General features: G+C 35.1%; 1 protein-coding gene across 1 annotated transcript; it reads left to right on the forward strand.

Moving 5' to 3' along the window:
• Positions 1 to 1,235: 1,235 nt before the first annotated feature.
• Positions 1,236 to 15,420, forward strand: LOC105339946 (SCO-spondin). Its single transcript, XM_066069552.1, has 18 exons — positions 1,236 to 1,312; positions 4,536 to 4,589; positions 5,568 to 5,813; positions 5,920 to 6,950; positions 7,754 to 7,853; positions 7,974 to 8,024; positions 8,643 to 8,834; positions 9,546 to 9,716; positions 9,832 to 10,002; positions 10,139 to 10,309; positions 10,414 to 10,584; positions 10,705 to 10,875; positions 11,428 to 11,598; positions 11,833 to 12,003; positions 12,183 to 12,353; positions 14,288 to 14,484; positions 14,757 to 14,922; positions 15,152 to 15,420. Exons 1-18 carry the CDS (start codon positions 1,309 to 1,311, stop codon positions 15,217 to 15,219), a joined length of 3,477 nt encoding a protein of 1,158 aa, XP_065925624.1. The 5' UTR covers positions 1,236 to 1,308; the 3' UTR covers positions 15,220 to 15,420.
• Positions 15,421 to 16,727: the final 1,307 nt, after the last annotated feature.

The following is a 16,727-nucleotide window of genomic DNA, read 5'->3' on the forward strand; positions in this document are numbered from 1 at the left end:
TTCTTGAAATGATATGGAAGGTCATTTCATTCTGAACACATTTGTCAACAAATGTTTAGAAATTCGTTACCGTTCTTAAGATATATGGGAAAGAAGGTATTAGGGGCCGATCCCTTATCTCCATATAGGGACCATTTAACGAAATTTTGAAGGTTGCGTATTGTTAAAAACATCATTTTGAACAACTTTTCTTCTGTGCTGCATTTCAAAATATTTTTCCTTTCTGAGATATGGGTGATCAAATTTTGGACTTTTTACCCCTAAATACCCCTAATTACATAACACATGATAAAATCATTACATTGCTTAGATACATAACTGTGAGATAAACATATTTGCTTCTATAACATTTTACAAAATATCCCTCAGTAAAGGGCTATAGATAAAAGATTTAGAGCCCTTTGATCCCCTAATTTAAGGGGCCAGCCCCTTTTTCTTGATATCAAATGAAAGGTCACTTAATTCTAAACACATTTTGTTCAACAAGTGTTTAGCAATTTGTTACCGTTCTGGAGATATATGAGAAAGAAGGTTTTAGGGGCCGATCCCTTATCTCCTTATAGAGGCCGTTTAACGAAAGTTTGAAGGTTGCATATTGTTAATAACATCATTTTGAACAACTTTTCTTCTGTACTGCATTTCAATATATTTTTCCTTTCTGAGATATGGGTGATAAGAATTTTGGACTTTTGGCCCCTAAAAACCCCTAATTACATTAACATGTAACATTTGGATAATTCAAACCTGCCGAGTTGTTCTTTATGTGTAAATTGTCAAACTACGTAAGCGTATGAGAAAAGAAGAAATCTAAACATGAGACTGTATATCAATTTGGCTGAGAAATCTTATATTATTCTTATAATGATATTTCCTATTGAGCTACAAAGTTAAAACAATCATTTATTGTTTATGAAAGTATCAATTATTTCGGCCAAACTCTGAACAATTTTAATTTAAGGTGCGTTAATATCGACGATACTAAAAATAATTTTTTATATAAAAAAAAAATATTTTTTTCAAAACGTGTTGAACTGGTCCCAACGTTAAAGGAACCGCACTCGGTTTTACATATTTATAATAAAAATAAACATAAACATGTTAATTTTGTGAAAAAATTATAAGCTCGTTCACAGATACCCTCTCTCTCTCTCTCTCTCTCTCTCTCTCTCTCTGAGAGAAGTATAAGCCTATCAAAGTATACCAAATAACCACGTGGTTAATTAAGGATCAATGGTTTTTGCCCTACTCGTTTATATATAAACTGATTGACCAGTACGGGTCAATTAAAGTTTGTAATACCTCTGCAAAATGGGTAAGTACACCTCTTAGAATTTATTGTACCAATTTATTGAGTTTATTTGTTTTCTTTTAAAATGACACAAAATGTTTCATTTAATATTGAAGTAGAACCCCCCCCCCCCCCCCATCCCCCGAAAAAAACCTCTAAATATTATATCTTGAAAAAAAAATAGTCTCTACCTATTTGTTTAAAAAAAACCTGAATTATTAATCGCGCTTTATATTCTGATTATATTATACTACATGTACTTTGCTATTACTATACTATTGTATTATACTACTATGCTTAGTTTCAGTTCTTGATAAAAACATAAATATATTTACCCTCATAAAAAGATATAATTACTTTAATATTAAAACAGTTATTTTTTTACGAAAATTTTGTACATAATTCGGAGAAATTTGCGAGGAAAACTGAATATGTACAAAAGTAATACTAGTAAAACCTGACTAGACTAGATGTCGTATTTTGGCATAAAAAAACATTAATGGACGTTCGATTCTGCTATCAAAAGTCATAAAGTTAATATCTTAAATATTGTTTTAAATCTACACACACAGTTTAACCAAAATTCAAAACCAAAAATTTGGGGTCTATTTGCTTCTTTCGGCGCTCCGGTGTATTTTCATGTAATATGAACATAAATCGCTTTTCTCCTTAAATTTTTTATCGGAATGAATCATTGCATCAAATACAAACTTAATACTCTTCTAAACAAAAAAGAAAATTAAAATTATCATAAAAATTTTACAATTTCTTCACCTAATTAATATTTCGACTTTTTACACTAATAAATTTTAGTCATTAAGATTCAAAATGCAATGAAATTATTTAATAAATGTCTCACTTTTTCTCAAATTACAATAAACTTTTGTAGGAAAAATCTTTAAGATATTGAAAATGAAAAAAATAAAATATGGGTCTTTTATGTAAAATTTAAGATATGGCATGAAATACATGTAAGCTAATTTTAGACAAACATTAGCATTCTTTTTTTCTTAACTTTTTGCTAGCGCTCTCGATTTTCACTGAAATACGCATCGACTCCATAGTAAAGGTTCTGGGAACACTGTACTACTGTAGACAAGCTTATCTTTTAGAAAGATTTGTGAGCTAACGCTGTACCCATCATAAAACACAGAAGCAGATTTTTAAAACATTGGTTTAAATTTCTGAATCGATTAATTAACAATAGGAAGACATAGTGATGTACTGGCATTGTGCTGGAGTGGCGTCTCAATTTAGAATTGTGAATCTAGAGTGGTCTTCACATCGGCAATGGCATAGCACATTGACTGTGCCTTAATATCTATCAGTAACAACAGTAAAATTATCAGTAAATATCAGCAATTCTCAGCAATAACAGTGCAGTATCAGTCAATATCAGAAATTATCAGTAAAAAATGGCACTTTCAGTAGAGCCAGTAGTGTTATTTGATATACATATAAATATTGTAACTGGTCTCTCTGATATAGTTGGTTTTTTTAAAGAATCAATATTTTGCTTATTTTTATGAATTAAAAGTAAATTTGCATGTAGTTATATGTTTAATGCCTTTAAAAAAATATTACATTTTTTTTGTTTTACTCGTAAATGTAAAGTAGGTTATAGACTGTCGTGTTAGGCGCCTTTTCTTATCTACCGTAATTTCAATTTCGAGTGAAATTTTCAATAGCTTGTATGAAATATTAGTTTAAGCTAAATATGCTAATGCATGTCCATAGAATATTTTTTTAACAAAAACCTGTTCAAATACGTTATGAACAACATTATGCACAGAAGCTATGGTTACATTACTCTAGAACTATTGAATATGAAAATTTTTTATTTTCTTCTTACCCCCCCCCCCCCCAAACAAAATATAGTCCCTTACTTAACTCTGTAAATAGGTTATTTTTCCTTAACTTTTTTAATTCAATATAATTTATTTGGCATTTTATAATATAAATTTTCAAATTTAATATATGATGTGTTATTTTCAACCTAGAGGGGGGCCAAAATAGCTGCCCCAAAACGAAGGAGGGAACCTCTTTAATAAACGTTAACTTTATGAAAACTAAGTACGATGGATGTTCGATATTAGCATGTAATATGTATTGTTGCACAGAGCTATAACGCTTTGCCTGATTTCATGATGATAATACACTTTGATAGCTCTATCCAATACCTTTGTAATAATGGTTGAGAAACAGATTAAAAATATTGAGGAAATTAAAAATATAGAAGTTCGCTCAAAATTCGGTCAGTTGATAATGCATACTATTAATGAAGTTTTAGAAGTGTATGGGTCAGATAAAATATCTTTTGAGATAATTCGTAGGTGGAGAAAGAAATTTCCGATTGCACAAAGTCCGTGAAAGATGCAGAATACTTTGAAAGGATGTTTTGTTCATTTCGCTGTTTTATCTAAATGCTTCCGAGATATCGTACAATGCACATTACATATTGAACAACCCTTTGTATAAACTAATGATACATGGTCGCACTTCCTCTCTGTGTACATTTCTTGTTACACTGTACCATCAACTTCGGTAAATAAAAAAAACCTTAATGACACAATTACCAGATTACAGTCTCCACCCCTTCAACAGTACTATCACTTCTACTTCAAAACAGTAATTGTCAATCAATGCTGTAATGTTTGTTCCCTCCAAATAAATCAAGATGAACTTCAATTACTTGAGTGATTATCCGACTCAAACTATTTTCAAATGCATCAAAATTCGACTTGGTGCCGAAACTATGAAAAAAAAAACCCAACTGTATCATGATCACCATACTACATTTACATGTACTAAACTGTGTATGTACAATTTCTAATACTGTTAATACTATTACTACTACTACAACTATTACTACAACTACTGCTACTACTACTACTATTACAACAAAAACTACCAATACTAATACTCTTTTAATCCCTTTACTGTGAGTATTCTAATTATATATGGAAACAAAACCCCTCAAAATCCTTGCGCAACCTTTATTTGAACTAAAAACTTAAAAGATATCGAATAAATTGGCGCTTATTGTTTCTTGTGCATGTATGCCAGATTAGATTCAGCGCTCTGAATTCAAATGCGCAAAGATTAAAAAAATTAAATGTCAATTTTGGATCAACTACATGTAAAATGCAGACTTTATAGGACTATAGGTCAACGGTTCAAATCCGATTGGCCTTCATTTGATTCAGTTTTGTAATAGACTCATTTTATGTTCTTTGTTTTCTTTAAGGTACTCTATATCTGGTGGCGATTTGCCTCATGGCTAGCACCACTGCAGTTCTAGGTGAGACGTTCGCACGATGAAGGAACGGTTTGCATAAAAATGGTTTTACCTGGGAAATCGTTTTGAAAAGAGATGGCATTGACATTTGAATGACACATAATTGGCTTTTAACAATACACATCGTCAGATAACATAAAAAAAATTGAACAAATAAATAGCAATATTCAATAATTGAAAGAAAAGTGAAAATCGACTTGGACAATAATCTAAATAAGAAGGTTAAAGGGACCTAGACACGATTTAATATCAAAATTTATATTTTTACTTTTTTTATGTATAATATAATTTACTTTTGCTATTTGAATGATTCACCAAAATTTGAATGTTAGAATTTAATTCGTAAGAGAGATGCAGATGTAATTTTTCATTGTTATGTAAACAAAGCTCGAGTCATATATTTGTTCACAAATAATGTAAAGTAAGGAATTACCATTTCTTTGAAAAACCCGATTCGTAGTAAACTCATTCCATGTGTTCTTAAGTAATATTATCAACAACAAAAAAACAACATTTGATAGAAACTTATGCCCCCCTAACAAAAAAAACCAGATGTAAAAAGTAACAAGACTCGGGTTTTGTTGACAAAACAAAAAGTTTCAAACTCAGTATCTTGCTTGTAACTCAATATTTGACATTCAAATTTTGACAAGGCATTAAAATTGACCATATAAACCATTCTAAACATTAAAAACAGACAAGCAAAATTTGAAATTTTTAGCTTAAATCGTGTCTAAGTACCTTTAAGAAATGTAGTTATTTCTTTTTTATAATACTAGTTCATTGTATAAAAGTTTTGAATGATATGAAGGGTTTTTTCCTTATGACAAAACTTAATGATCCTGACTAAAAAGTCCAAAAAGGAACAAGGGAAAATGTTAGAAGTAGGGAGAAGGAAAGAGAAGAGAAATTCAATATTAAGTCAGATTTTTTCCGAATGTTGGTATTGTTCTGTTTTCCATGTCTTTAATCAATTGACAGGTGCCCCCGACAATCGTGGTACAGACTTCATCATTGGTTTTATGGAAAACTATATCATGGGTTCGTACGTACAGTGCGAGCTGTTTGTGACGACCGCTCGGACCACTGTGGTCAGTGTAAAGGTAGACTCACCAAAATGTACCAGCCCAAAAATCTCAGCGTCATTCTCTATAACGGCAGGCAGTGTGAAACAGCTGATTTTTGATTACAGAATAAGAGTTGTTGGATCAAGAAAAGAGAGTAAAGGTAACGCGCTCTCTCTCTCTCTCTCTCTCTCTCTCTCTCTCTCTCTCTCTCTGTGTTTTTAAGACGTCATAGAGTTTTGATAGTACAAGTATTTTACGTTTGATAGGAATATTGGTAAAAGCATCCGATGAAGTTGTCATCTACGGAATAAATAAGGAAAGGTACTCCAACGATGGCTTTGTCGGTCTTCCTCTCGACGTCTTGTCCGATGAGTACTACGTCATCACGTGGTATCCACCATACAGGCAGTGTGAGCTGATGGTTGTAGGGGTGGAAGATTCTACCGTGGCAAGCGTGACTCTCGGGCAGCACATTGGGTCCAAGAATGTCAACTATGGAGGCAAAAACTACTACAAAGGCAATACAGTAAAGGAAACTCTAAACAAGTATGACACTTGGCAGCTTGTCAGTACTGGCGACCTAACCGGAACTTACGTCACATCTACCAAAAAGGTTGCCGTATTTTCTGGAAACAAGAAGACAAAAATTGGATCCGGTGGCTCCCAAGATCATTTGGTTGAACAAATGACCCCAGTAGACACCTGGGGTAAAAACTTTGCTACGGTCCCAATCCCGAAGAGAACTGTTGGTGACTATTTCAAATTCATTGCCAGCGAAGATAGCACCACAGTAAAAATAACGGGAGGATATACTTCTACTTTTACTATATCGAAAAAGGGAGGGATGGTACAGAAGCTTATTTCATCCAAAGCATACTGTAGGATTGTTGCAGACAAGCCAATTATGGTAACCCAATTCGTTCAGTCCCAGCAGAGCTCCTCCGAACCTTCCGATCCCTCCATGCTGATCATTCCTCCTGTTGAACAGTACGGCGCAGACTATACATTTGCTACCCCGAAGTACTCTCAGGGCTCGTATGAAAATTTCTTTATGTTTATCGTTGAGGCGAGCGAAGCCTCTGGTCTAAGAATTAATGGTAAAGCGTTTCCTACAAATACAGTGTATAAAGCAATTTCTGGAACCACCCTCATAGGGGGGTATATATCAATTACTGAGGGAACCCACACAGTCCGACACATATCCCCTATCGCCATTTTTGGAGGATTTTTATACGGCCGAGCCTCCGCTGAAACCTACGGATTTACCACTGGGATGAGAATGGCCAAAGTCAATACGGTAATCTATCAACTATCATGTCAAAGTCTCTTGTTCGCCCTGAAATTGAAGACAAGGTTTAACAATATTTTTTACAGAAGTTTGACATAGACTCTCTAATTTGTTGTCTCCGTTAAAGCTGTATATACGTACGCCTTTAATGCTATTTTTGCGATGTGAAAAATTAAGCACAAAGTTCGACAGCATGATGACCTGTATAAAAGCAAGCATTGTGACAAATAAAGACAATTCATTGATGTGGATTGAGTAATTTTATTTGATGGACTGAATTCTAATGGATACTTTCTAATGCATATTTATAAGCGATTCACGTTTGTGTGGGCTTGCGCAAGTGCGCAGGAAAAGTATAAAGAGAAACAACATTGAGAAAGAGGCATGACATCAAATATATGAAAATACTGTATGTCGTTGACAAAATAATCCATTTCATGACATCAGAGCTTTTTTAAAAAATGAATAAATTTAACAGTTTATAACATCACTAATAAACATATTCACTATCAATATTGCTCATCTCGGGGGCCTCTTGACTAAATAGCTTTTCCTTTGGTCTCCGAATGCGTTAGCCCTCTACCAACATTTCGACCACGCTTTTGCGTCATCGTTTTTATTTACATCTTGAAAAAGCTTGCGAAATCAACTTGCAGAAAGTTTATAACTTATGTTGGTTGATAAATAACAAACACTTTTTTTTTCTTTAAAAGCATTCACAAAATACACAATGATAAGATGTGAATTAAATTGTTCTATAAGTGTTTGGGACTTGAAATTGTAGAAAATTTACTAAACTTGATTTGTTCTAGGTCTGTGTCCCTACGCCGACAGTTACAGGAGATGGTATAGACAACGACTGTGACGGAAAAATCGACGAGGAGCTATGTACCCCGGACAACCAAAACAAAGGTGACACCATTTTTCGATGAATGTTTGTAAATGTGAAATAGCTATTTATGCGTTTTCTAAGTTTTATTCTATAAAACAATTTACATGTAAAACATTAAATCATTACATCTTCAAACATAGATGATGACGGGGATGGAAAAGTAAACGAAGATTGTGCTAAACCGCCACCTGGTGAGTAAATAATCAAAGTACTGAAAGCCGGACTCTTTTGGTGTGTCTTTATGCATATTGTGTAGTAAACACTGAAAATCTCTCTCTCTCTCTCTTGCTTTTAATGTCGGCAAAGCGTCAGAGAGCGACTAAATTTTGTAAACAAAAATATGTCTGTCTAGTAGAAAAAAAATTTCAACAGTTGCTGCCTTGAATTTTGCAACAAGCGTTATTTATTCAATCCCCATTTCTTCAACGCGCAGCAAAGCAGTTCATGAAAATTCATGCGCATTGTATGTGTCCAAAATGCATAGTCTTGTTTTAAAAACACGTTATTAATAAGAAAACAAAAAGTTAGACAATTCTCTCGAAATTAAAAAAAAAGAAACAAAATGCCAATACTTTTGACAAAACGTGGCTCTTTGTCTAACTATTTGGTATAGCGGAAGCTTTTACTTTGACGCTGTTTGCCTTTTTGTTTACTTTTGAAGTTGTGCTATTTATAGTAATATTGGCAATTTCCTGTCTACAGCCAGGACTCTGCTTTCAGCAGAGCCCGGCTAAAAAAAAAAAAAGAAAAGAAAAAATGGCCTCAAAATTTAATTATGCATGCCAATTTTTTAAATTGCATTCTGTCAGTTGATGGTGTGTGGGCTTCTTGGGCGTCATACGGTGCATGCTCTGTGACCTGTCAACCAACGTCGGGCACAGTATCTGGAACCAAAACTCGAACAAGAACCTGTTCAAATCCGGCCCCAGCTTATGACGGAAAACAGTGTGTTGGTTCTGGAAGTGAAACCGTTTCATGTACACCAACTAACGCATGTAGAGGTAATCCAATTGAAACTAGCAGTTATCTTCAAATCAAAATCGGGGGAAAAATTAAATCAAAAATGCAATAATCATTCATTTGGCATTCAGAAGTTGGATTGCTATTATGATATACCTGGTATAATTCACTTAATAGCAAAGAGTATTCTGTGGTCGGTTTTAAACTAGCATTCAAATTTACATCCGTATGCTAATAATTGTAAATTCAAATTCCATATAAACTCCCTTTTTAAACGTAAGTAACAGTGACGAATAAAATTGTCACTGGCTGAAATGACCTGACAATTGACATAAATAGCTAGCCTGGGGAGAAGTTAAGAAATACTGTTGAAAGTATTCACGGAGCTGCCTAACACCTTGTATCCAATATTTGGGCATTCATATTTTTGTGAGGATGGGGCTCCGGGAGAGACCAGTCGATCTACAAAAGAAATTGGAATTAAACCTTCATTAACAGACAGAGCTAGCTTGCTGAAAAAAGGGAATTTGTTTACAGTTGTAATGGCTAAATGAAAATAGTCTTAATGTGGATGGCCAACACTACACATCCCATATTTGGGGCTTCATATTTGGTAAAGATGTAGCCCCGGTAGAGACCAGTCGACCTTTACAAGGAATTTAGTTTATATTCAAGGGGTGGCTAACACCCTGTATCCCATATTCCTTAATTCATTGAATTTTTACAGTAACTGATATTTTTCATACTGAAAGTTGACGGACAATGGGGATCGTGGGGATCATACGGTGCATGTTCTGTGACCTGTGGTAGCGGAAGTAGGCAACGTTCTAGGTCATGTAATAATCCAGCGCCAGTGGGTGGCGGAAGTAACTGTGCAGGAAGTTCTACGTCATCAACAACATGCACACTGACTGCCTGCCCAAGTAAGCTTTACAAAGAGATAATCTCCTAATTTTCACCAATAACTTTTTTCTAATGTTTCTAATGTTTCTAAAATAAAAAATACATTAAATAAAATCTAATATTTTATCAATAAAGTTGACGGTAATTGGGCTTCATGGGGGTCTTATGGCGCCTGTACCGTAACGTGTGGAGGAGGAACCCAGGGCAGGACTCGCACCTGTTCTAGCCCCGCCCCTCAATATGGCGGATCGGCATGTTCCGGATCTTCTTCTTCATCTCAGAGTTGTAATACACACAACTGTCCAAGTAAGAATTGTCTCCTTTTGTAATGAATTGAATATGTATATAATCAGTGATTAGGTAGTCTTGACTTCTATAGAAAACCTGAATACAAAATGCATCTGATTCAAAATATAATGTTTAGTATTAATGAAATTTTAAGTTGATGGAAATTGGGCGTCTTGGGGATCATACGGCGCATGTTCAGTGACCTGCGGTGGGGGAAGTCAATCACGGACTAGAAACTGTACGAACCCCGCCCCTCAGTATCTTGGAGCTAACTGTGTTGGGAGTACATCGTCATCACAAAGCTGTAACACACATAACTGTCCAAGTGAGTATAAAGATACGTTTAGTTTAATACTGGTGGCAAAAAGTTGAGTTGCTATAAAACTAATTTTAAGCTGTTTGCTTATGATTATAAGAAATGTGTTTTAGTTGATGGTAATTGGGCTTCATGGGGGTCTTATGGCGCCTGTACTGTAACGTGTGGAGGAGGAACCCAGCGCAGGACTCGCTCCTGTTCTAGCCCCGCCCCTCAATATGGCGGATCGGCATGTTCCGGATCTTCTTCTTCATCTCAGAGTTGTAATACACACAACTGTCCAAGTAAGAATTGTCTCCTTTCGTAATGAATCTGTATATAATCAGTGATTAGGTAGTCTTGACTTCTGAATACAAAATGCATCTGATTCAAAATATAATGTTCAGTATTAATGAAATTTTAAGTTGATGGAAATTGGGCGTCTTGGGGATCATACGGCGCATGCTCAGTGACCTGCGGTGGGGGAAGTCAATCACGGACTAGAACCTGTACAAACCCCGCCCCTCAGTATCTTGGAGCTAACTGTGTTGGGAGTACATCGTCATCACAAAGCTGTAACACACACAACTGTCCGAGTAAGTTAGAGCCTGTAACTGTCCAATATATTGTAGAAAAATAAATTACAGTCATTTTCGTTCATTGTTGTATGAATCTCATTCTCTCATATATCGTATTGAAGACACAATGCGCAAGTGTGTAATGTATCAGAAAATTCCGATTCCATCATTTTTCTTAAGGTTTTGGTCCTTTTAAACTTAGAATTGTGCCCCTCTGTTAAATATAGTTGTATTAATGAACAGTCTGTAAGCACTTCTAAGCCTTCTTAATCGCTGCATGGGATTTAGAGAAACTCTGAAGGCATTTCGGACACAATGCGTAGCTGTGCATATTATCAGGAAATTCTGATTCCAATGTTTTTCTTTGAAATTCGGCCCTATGAAACTTAGAATTTTGTATGTTTGTATGTTAAACTATGTTTTAGCAATGAGCAGTTTGTAAGGGCAACTCTTTTTAAAACCTTATAAAAAAATTGAGCTGTGCATATTACCTGAAAATTCCTATTCCTGTGTTTTTTCTTTGAAACATCAACAAGAGTATCATTTACATTACTTTGTTTCAAATGCTAGTTGACGGATCATGGGCCAGCTGGGGATCCTGGGCCACGTGTACCGAGACTTGTGGAGGAGGAGTGCAATCCCGAACCCGATCTTGTAATAACCCCGCTCCACAATATGGTGGCGATAACTGTCCCGGGATGTCTTCAAGCACTCAATTCTGTAACACACAAAACTGTCCCAGTAAGTAAATAAATTGCGGTCATAGATCAACCTTCAAATAACACAACATAAGTACATGCAATGTAGAAGCTTTAAAAAAACACAAAAAAAACAATACCCGTTGCATGTCATCTTTATATGACATCTGTTATGACAATTACAAATAATCAAAATCGATGATGCATCTTTAAACTTATTTTCTTATTTTCCATGGCCCTCATTTTTACTTAAATAAAGCGGTTTTTATTTTCCTAGTTAATGGAAATTGGAATAGCTGGACATCTTGGGGCTCATGCACAGTGACATGTGGGGGAGGTAAACAGACGCGTTCTAGAAGCTGTTCCAGTCCAGCCCCCCAGTACGGCGGATTAAATTGTCCTGGTTCTACAACATCAACTCAGGACTGCAACACACAACATTGTCCAAGTAGGAGTTTTCTTCAAACAGGACGGTCTAATCCATTGAAATAAATTTCAAGCTAATGTTTAAAATCCCACGATAAAAAAGAACAGAACTTCTTTAACACATTCATCATTGATATTACCCATACTCATCTCTATTCTTAAACAAGTCGACAGGACTGACCAAACAATTATGTGTTTCAGTTGATGGCGGTTTATCTAGTTGGGGAGCCTGGGGCACCTGTACCGTATCATGTGGCGGAGGAACACAAGTGCGCACGCGCAGTTGCACAAATCCTGCTCCTCAGTACGGTGGCGCTAGTTGTGCTGGAGTGACGTCACAAAATCAGGATTGTAACACACAAGTCTGCATCAGTAAGAAGGCTCATAACCTTAATATCTTTAAACATTTCATGATGAGATTTTAAACGATAACTGCCTCGTTCATCAACCTCGTTCAGACAACGGCTTGATTGAGAGAGATTGGCAGTAGTCGTAGTAAAGAGCTGCAATAGTGGTAGTCTGTTCGAGAGGGTCTAGTATTATTACTGACTTGCTTGCAACGGTCGAAAGAAAAAGAAGAGAGAGAGAGAGAGAGAGAGAGAGAGAGAGAGAGAGAGAGAGAGAGAGAGAGAGAGAGAGAGAGAGAGAGAGAGAGAGAGAGAGAGAGCATGCATCAACAGTAGTGTAAATGTGTAGTTTCTGAACTTATAATAAATCCAATTACACATGTATAATTCTTTGATTTTAACAGAGTGATTGTGACAGCTCTCCAGGAGTTCAGTTCATGTGATAATTTGTGTTATATTCTGCTCTTAATGGTTAGAAACGGTTATTGTGGGGGGTTTTGCATTGCCTACATCCACAGGGGCCAAGCCTGTTTTAACATTAATTTCAATGTAACCATAAATAAAGAAAGGGGTCGAACTCTGACCCAAATAAAAAACTACCAGCTCGCTTCAAAATCCTAATAAATCTATTTTTTTTAAAACACTCGCAATATGCATCTATTTTTCGGAAAAGTATTGTCTGAGATACACTCATGCCGAATTTCAAGTTGATGGGTCTTAAAATAGCGGAGATATACGTCATTATTTTCTCGAATTCGCCAGTTTATTTTTACTCGGAAATTTACCGGTCCAGGGCTCACGATGGGATTTTGCCTCTGACAACAGCAGTATTGCAACAAGTCGAGAAACATTCGCACTAATCTCTGAAAATCTTACATCAAATGCACGCTACTTACGTACAAAAACTCCGATAGAATTCCTTAAATACTCTCCATACTGAACTTTTATTCTGCAACCACATTGACTTCTGACAGGGCCAGCCATTTTGACGTTTTCGAGAAGGATTGATTCTGATTGGACTATCAGGAATATTAACCAATGAAATTGAGTTTAACATTAGCTATCACAATGGCCGGTCTGGTCAGAAGTTGATGTGGCTGCAGAATAAAAGTTCAGTTTGGAGAGTATTTAAGGAATTTTATCGGAATTTAAGGATGTAAATAGCATGCGCTTGATGTGAGATTTTCAAAGATTAGTGCGAATGTTTCTCGACTTGTTGCAATATTGCTGTTGTCAGAGGCAAAATCCCATCGTGAACCCTGGACCGGTAAATGTCCGAGTAGAAATAAACTGGCGAATTCGAGAAAATAATGACGTATATCTCCGCTATTTTAAGACCCATCAACTTGAAATTCGGCATGAGTGTATCTCAGACAATACTTTTCCGAAAAATAGATGCATATTGCGAGTGTTTTAAAAATAAATAGATTTATAAGGCTTTTGAAGCGAGCTGGTAGTTTTTTATCTGGGTCAGAGTTCGACCCCTTTCTTTATTTATGGTTACATTGAAATTAATGTTAAAACAGGCTTGGCCCCTGTGCCTACATCAATGATATCTCATTTGAAGTAACAGAGAAAGCATCAAATTTTAATTGCTTATCTATTAATGGCTCGAGGAGAAAATTTCCAAGAAATGAATTTTGACATATGTATTTTTATGATAATACTTCAGGTTTCTCTTGTAACTTCATTTTGATTTAACTAAATTGATATTCTTATGAAAGGCAAATATTTAAGCGTATAAGTGACAGTAATAAAACAGATATAGAATTGCTTGCCAAGCTGTGTATTTAATTCACGTTGGCAAATTCGTCAATAAACACTTACCTTGGAATTGTTATAGCCAACTTTTCATATTATAGGTAACAGCGTTCATTAACAGTTTTTCATTTTGAAAAAAAAAAACTAACAAGGTACATGTACTTCCCTGCAAATTAAATTTTGAGTTTTCTTTCATAGTTGACGGTGCGTGGAGCCAGTGGGGGTCCTGGGGCACGTGCTCTGTCTCATGTGGAGGAGGGAAAAGGTCACGTGCCAGGACATGTACGGACCCAAAACCAGCTAATGGCGGGAAATCGTGCATCGGCTCTACCAGTGATCTGGATGACTGTAACTCCCAGAGCTGTCCCACCCCCGCCGCCGGGACCTACGTACAGGTAAACCCATTGACATGTTGTGTGAAGGTCATAAAATGGTTTTTTTATAAATCATCATAAAAATATTGAATGAAAATTATTTATCTTGATAAAAGATATTTAATGCATATATCACTTACGGAGTATTTCAGTTTTTTAAGAGCCCCCCTTGCCTCATTTTCATCAACACACGTGTAGAGTAAATCAAATTTCTAATTCATTATTCACTAACAGAGCTATATAATTATTAAAATGGTGATATTAAAATGGTGATATGTTTTATGTATTAATAGCTTTGTCCAGCTGGATGGTTTACATGTAAATCAGGGGGAATAACTTGTATCGACAAGGCATTTATCTGTGACTGTTCATCAGACTGTGATGACGGAAGTGACGAAACGACCGGATATGCCGGTTGCTCAGGGGCCGTTATTGCTCAATGTGCAGAAAACAGTTCAGGTATTCATTTGCAATAACTCTAATTGATAATATAATCCTTTAACATTTAACATAGATCTAAATAGATACTTTCGTTCCACTTAATTTTGTCATATTGCATTCGTAAGAGAATAGAAAAATACTCTTTTATTTGATCTTTATGACAATATCTGTGATTAGCATTAAAGTTGGGTTTATAGAAATCTAAAGAAAGACATTTACATTGTATGCTTCCATCTGTATTTTGCAGGGAAATTGTTTTCATCTCCAGTCCTGGTGTTCTGTGCGTTTGTAACATTATGGCGTTTTATCAACTAATCAAGTGATCAGTCAACCCAGTGGTTTTAACAAAGGTCACTTAAAAGAAGATTATAGACCCACTAACTTGAAAGACTTGTTGTGTCGGATGACCTTCGTGTTGAATGCTGTTGATTTAATTTTCGATGTCAGTTTACTGTGTAACCTGAGTGTCGTTTTTCTTTAAAAAAAAAACTCTTAATAAAAGTCTTTGCAATTCAATGTTTTGTAGAATATTATGTCTATGCTAATTCTGATTACAAAACTTCTAAAACAAAATGTTAATTCCACAATTGCTTATGTCTAATGTTGAAGTTTAACTACGTATTATCTGAGATGTACCACAAATGGAAAATAGTCGTTATGATTTACAATTCAGTGTATAATTTCCCCTTAAGCATTGAATACTTATTTTGGATTGTCGGTCCTTAAACACACCAGGTCGTGCAAAAAAAGTGAGTACCGAGCGTTAACTGGTGTGTTATAGGGCCGACGATATGCTAAAATAAGAACTTAATGCTTATATATACACCTTAAAGGGGCATGGTCACGATTTTGGTCAAAAATTATTTTTTCGATTTGAATCTTTACAATGCTTAAATAAGGCATTTTTAATAGGTAACCAAAATTTGAGTGTCATTTGATGAGTTATAAGCGAATTAGAGAGCTTACAATTCTTCGCTATGTAAACAAAGCGTTTGTTTACATTTCGAATGTTGAAGTGAAAATTCCAGTTTAAACCAAAAATAAATGTGTTAATCGTTAGGAACTGTTTATTTATGCTTTAAATTAATAACAAGATAGACAATCCAGCTTTAAAAGGGTTTTTTAAAGGTATATTGAACCTATGTAAACTAAAACAGGACACGAGCCTTGTTTACATGACGAAGAATTGTGAGCCCTGTATCTTGCTTAAAACTCAACGACTGGCACCCAAATTTCATTTGATCATTAGAAATGCATTCCTAAAGCATTTCAAATAATAAAAACAGAAAAACAAAATTTGACCAAAATCGTGACCATGCCCCTTTAATGACGATATTGGTAATGGTGCTTCCTGACTTCCCCATCCTGGGGCAATAATAATGAAATAATTTCGACTTGTCTCTCTTATTTCCTTAACCGTTGTAACTATGTAATAATTAATGGGGCATGTTCACGCTTTTGGTTAATTTTTTTTACCGTTTACAATGTTTAAGTAAATTGATAATGCATTTGTAATGATCAATTTAAATTTTACGAGTAAGTCGGTGAGTTAAAAGCCAAGATATAGAGCTAACAATTCTTTGCTATGTAAACAAATCTCGTGCCTTGTTTTCGATATATCGGTAAAAGTTCTTTTTTTTTCATCTGCTCATTTGTTTTGAACATGAGTAAAGTGTCACATTATTTTTCGTCTAAACTTGGAAATTCAAAATATAAAAAAAAAAAAATAAAAAACAAGAGTTGAGTTCTGTTCCCATAACAAAGAATTGTCAGCTAGGTATCTCATTTATAACTTAAATAAATTTTGATTGATTATTAGAAAT

This window comes from Magallana gigas, chromosome 8 (genome assembly GCF_963853765.1).
Source record: "Magallana gigas chromosome 8, xbMagGiga1.1, whole genome shotgun sequence".
Taxonomy (NCBI): Eukaryota; Metazoa; Mollusca; class Bivalvia; order Ostreida; family Ostreidae; genus Magallana; species Magallana gigas.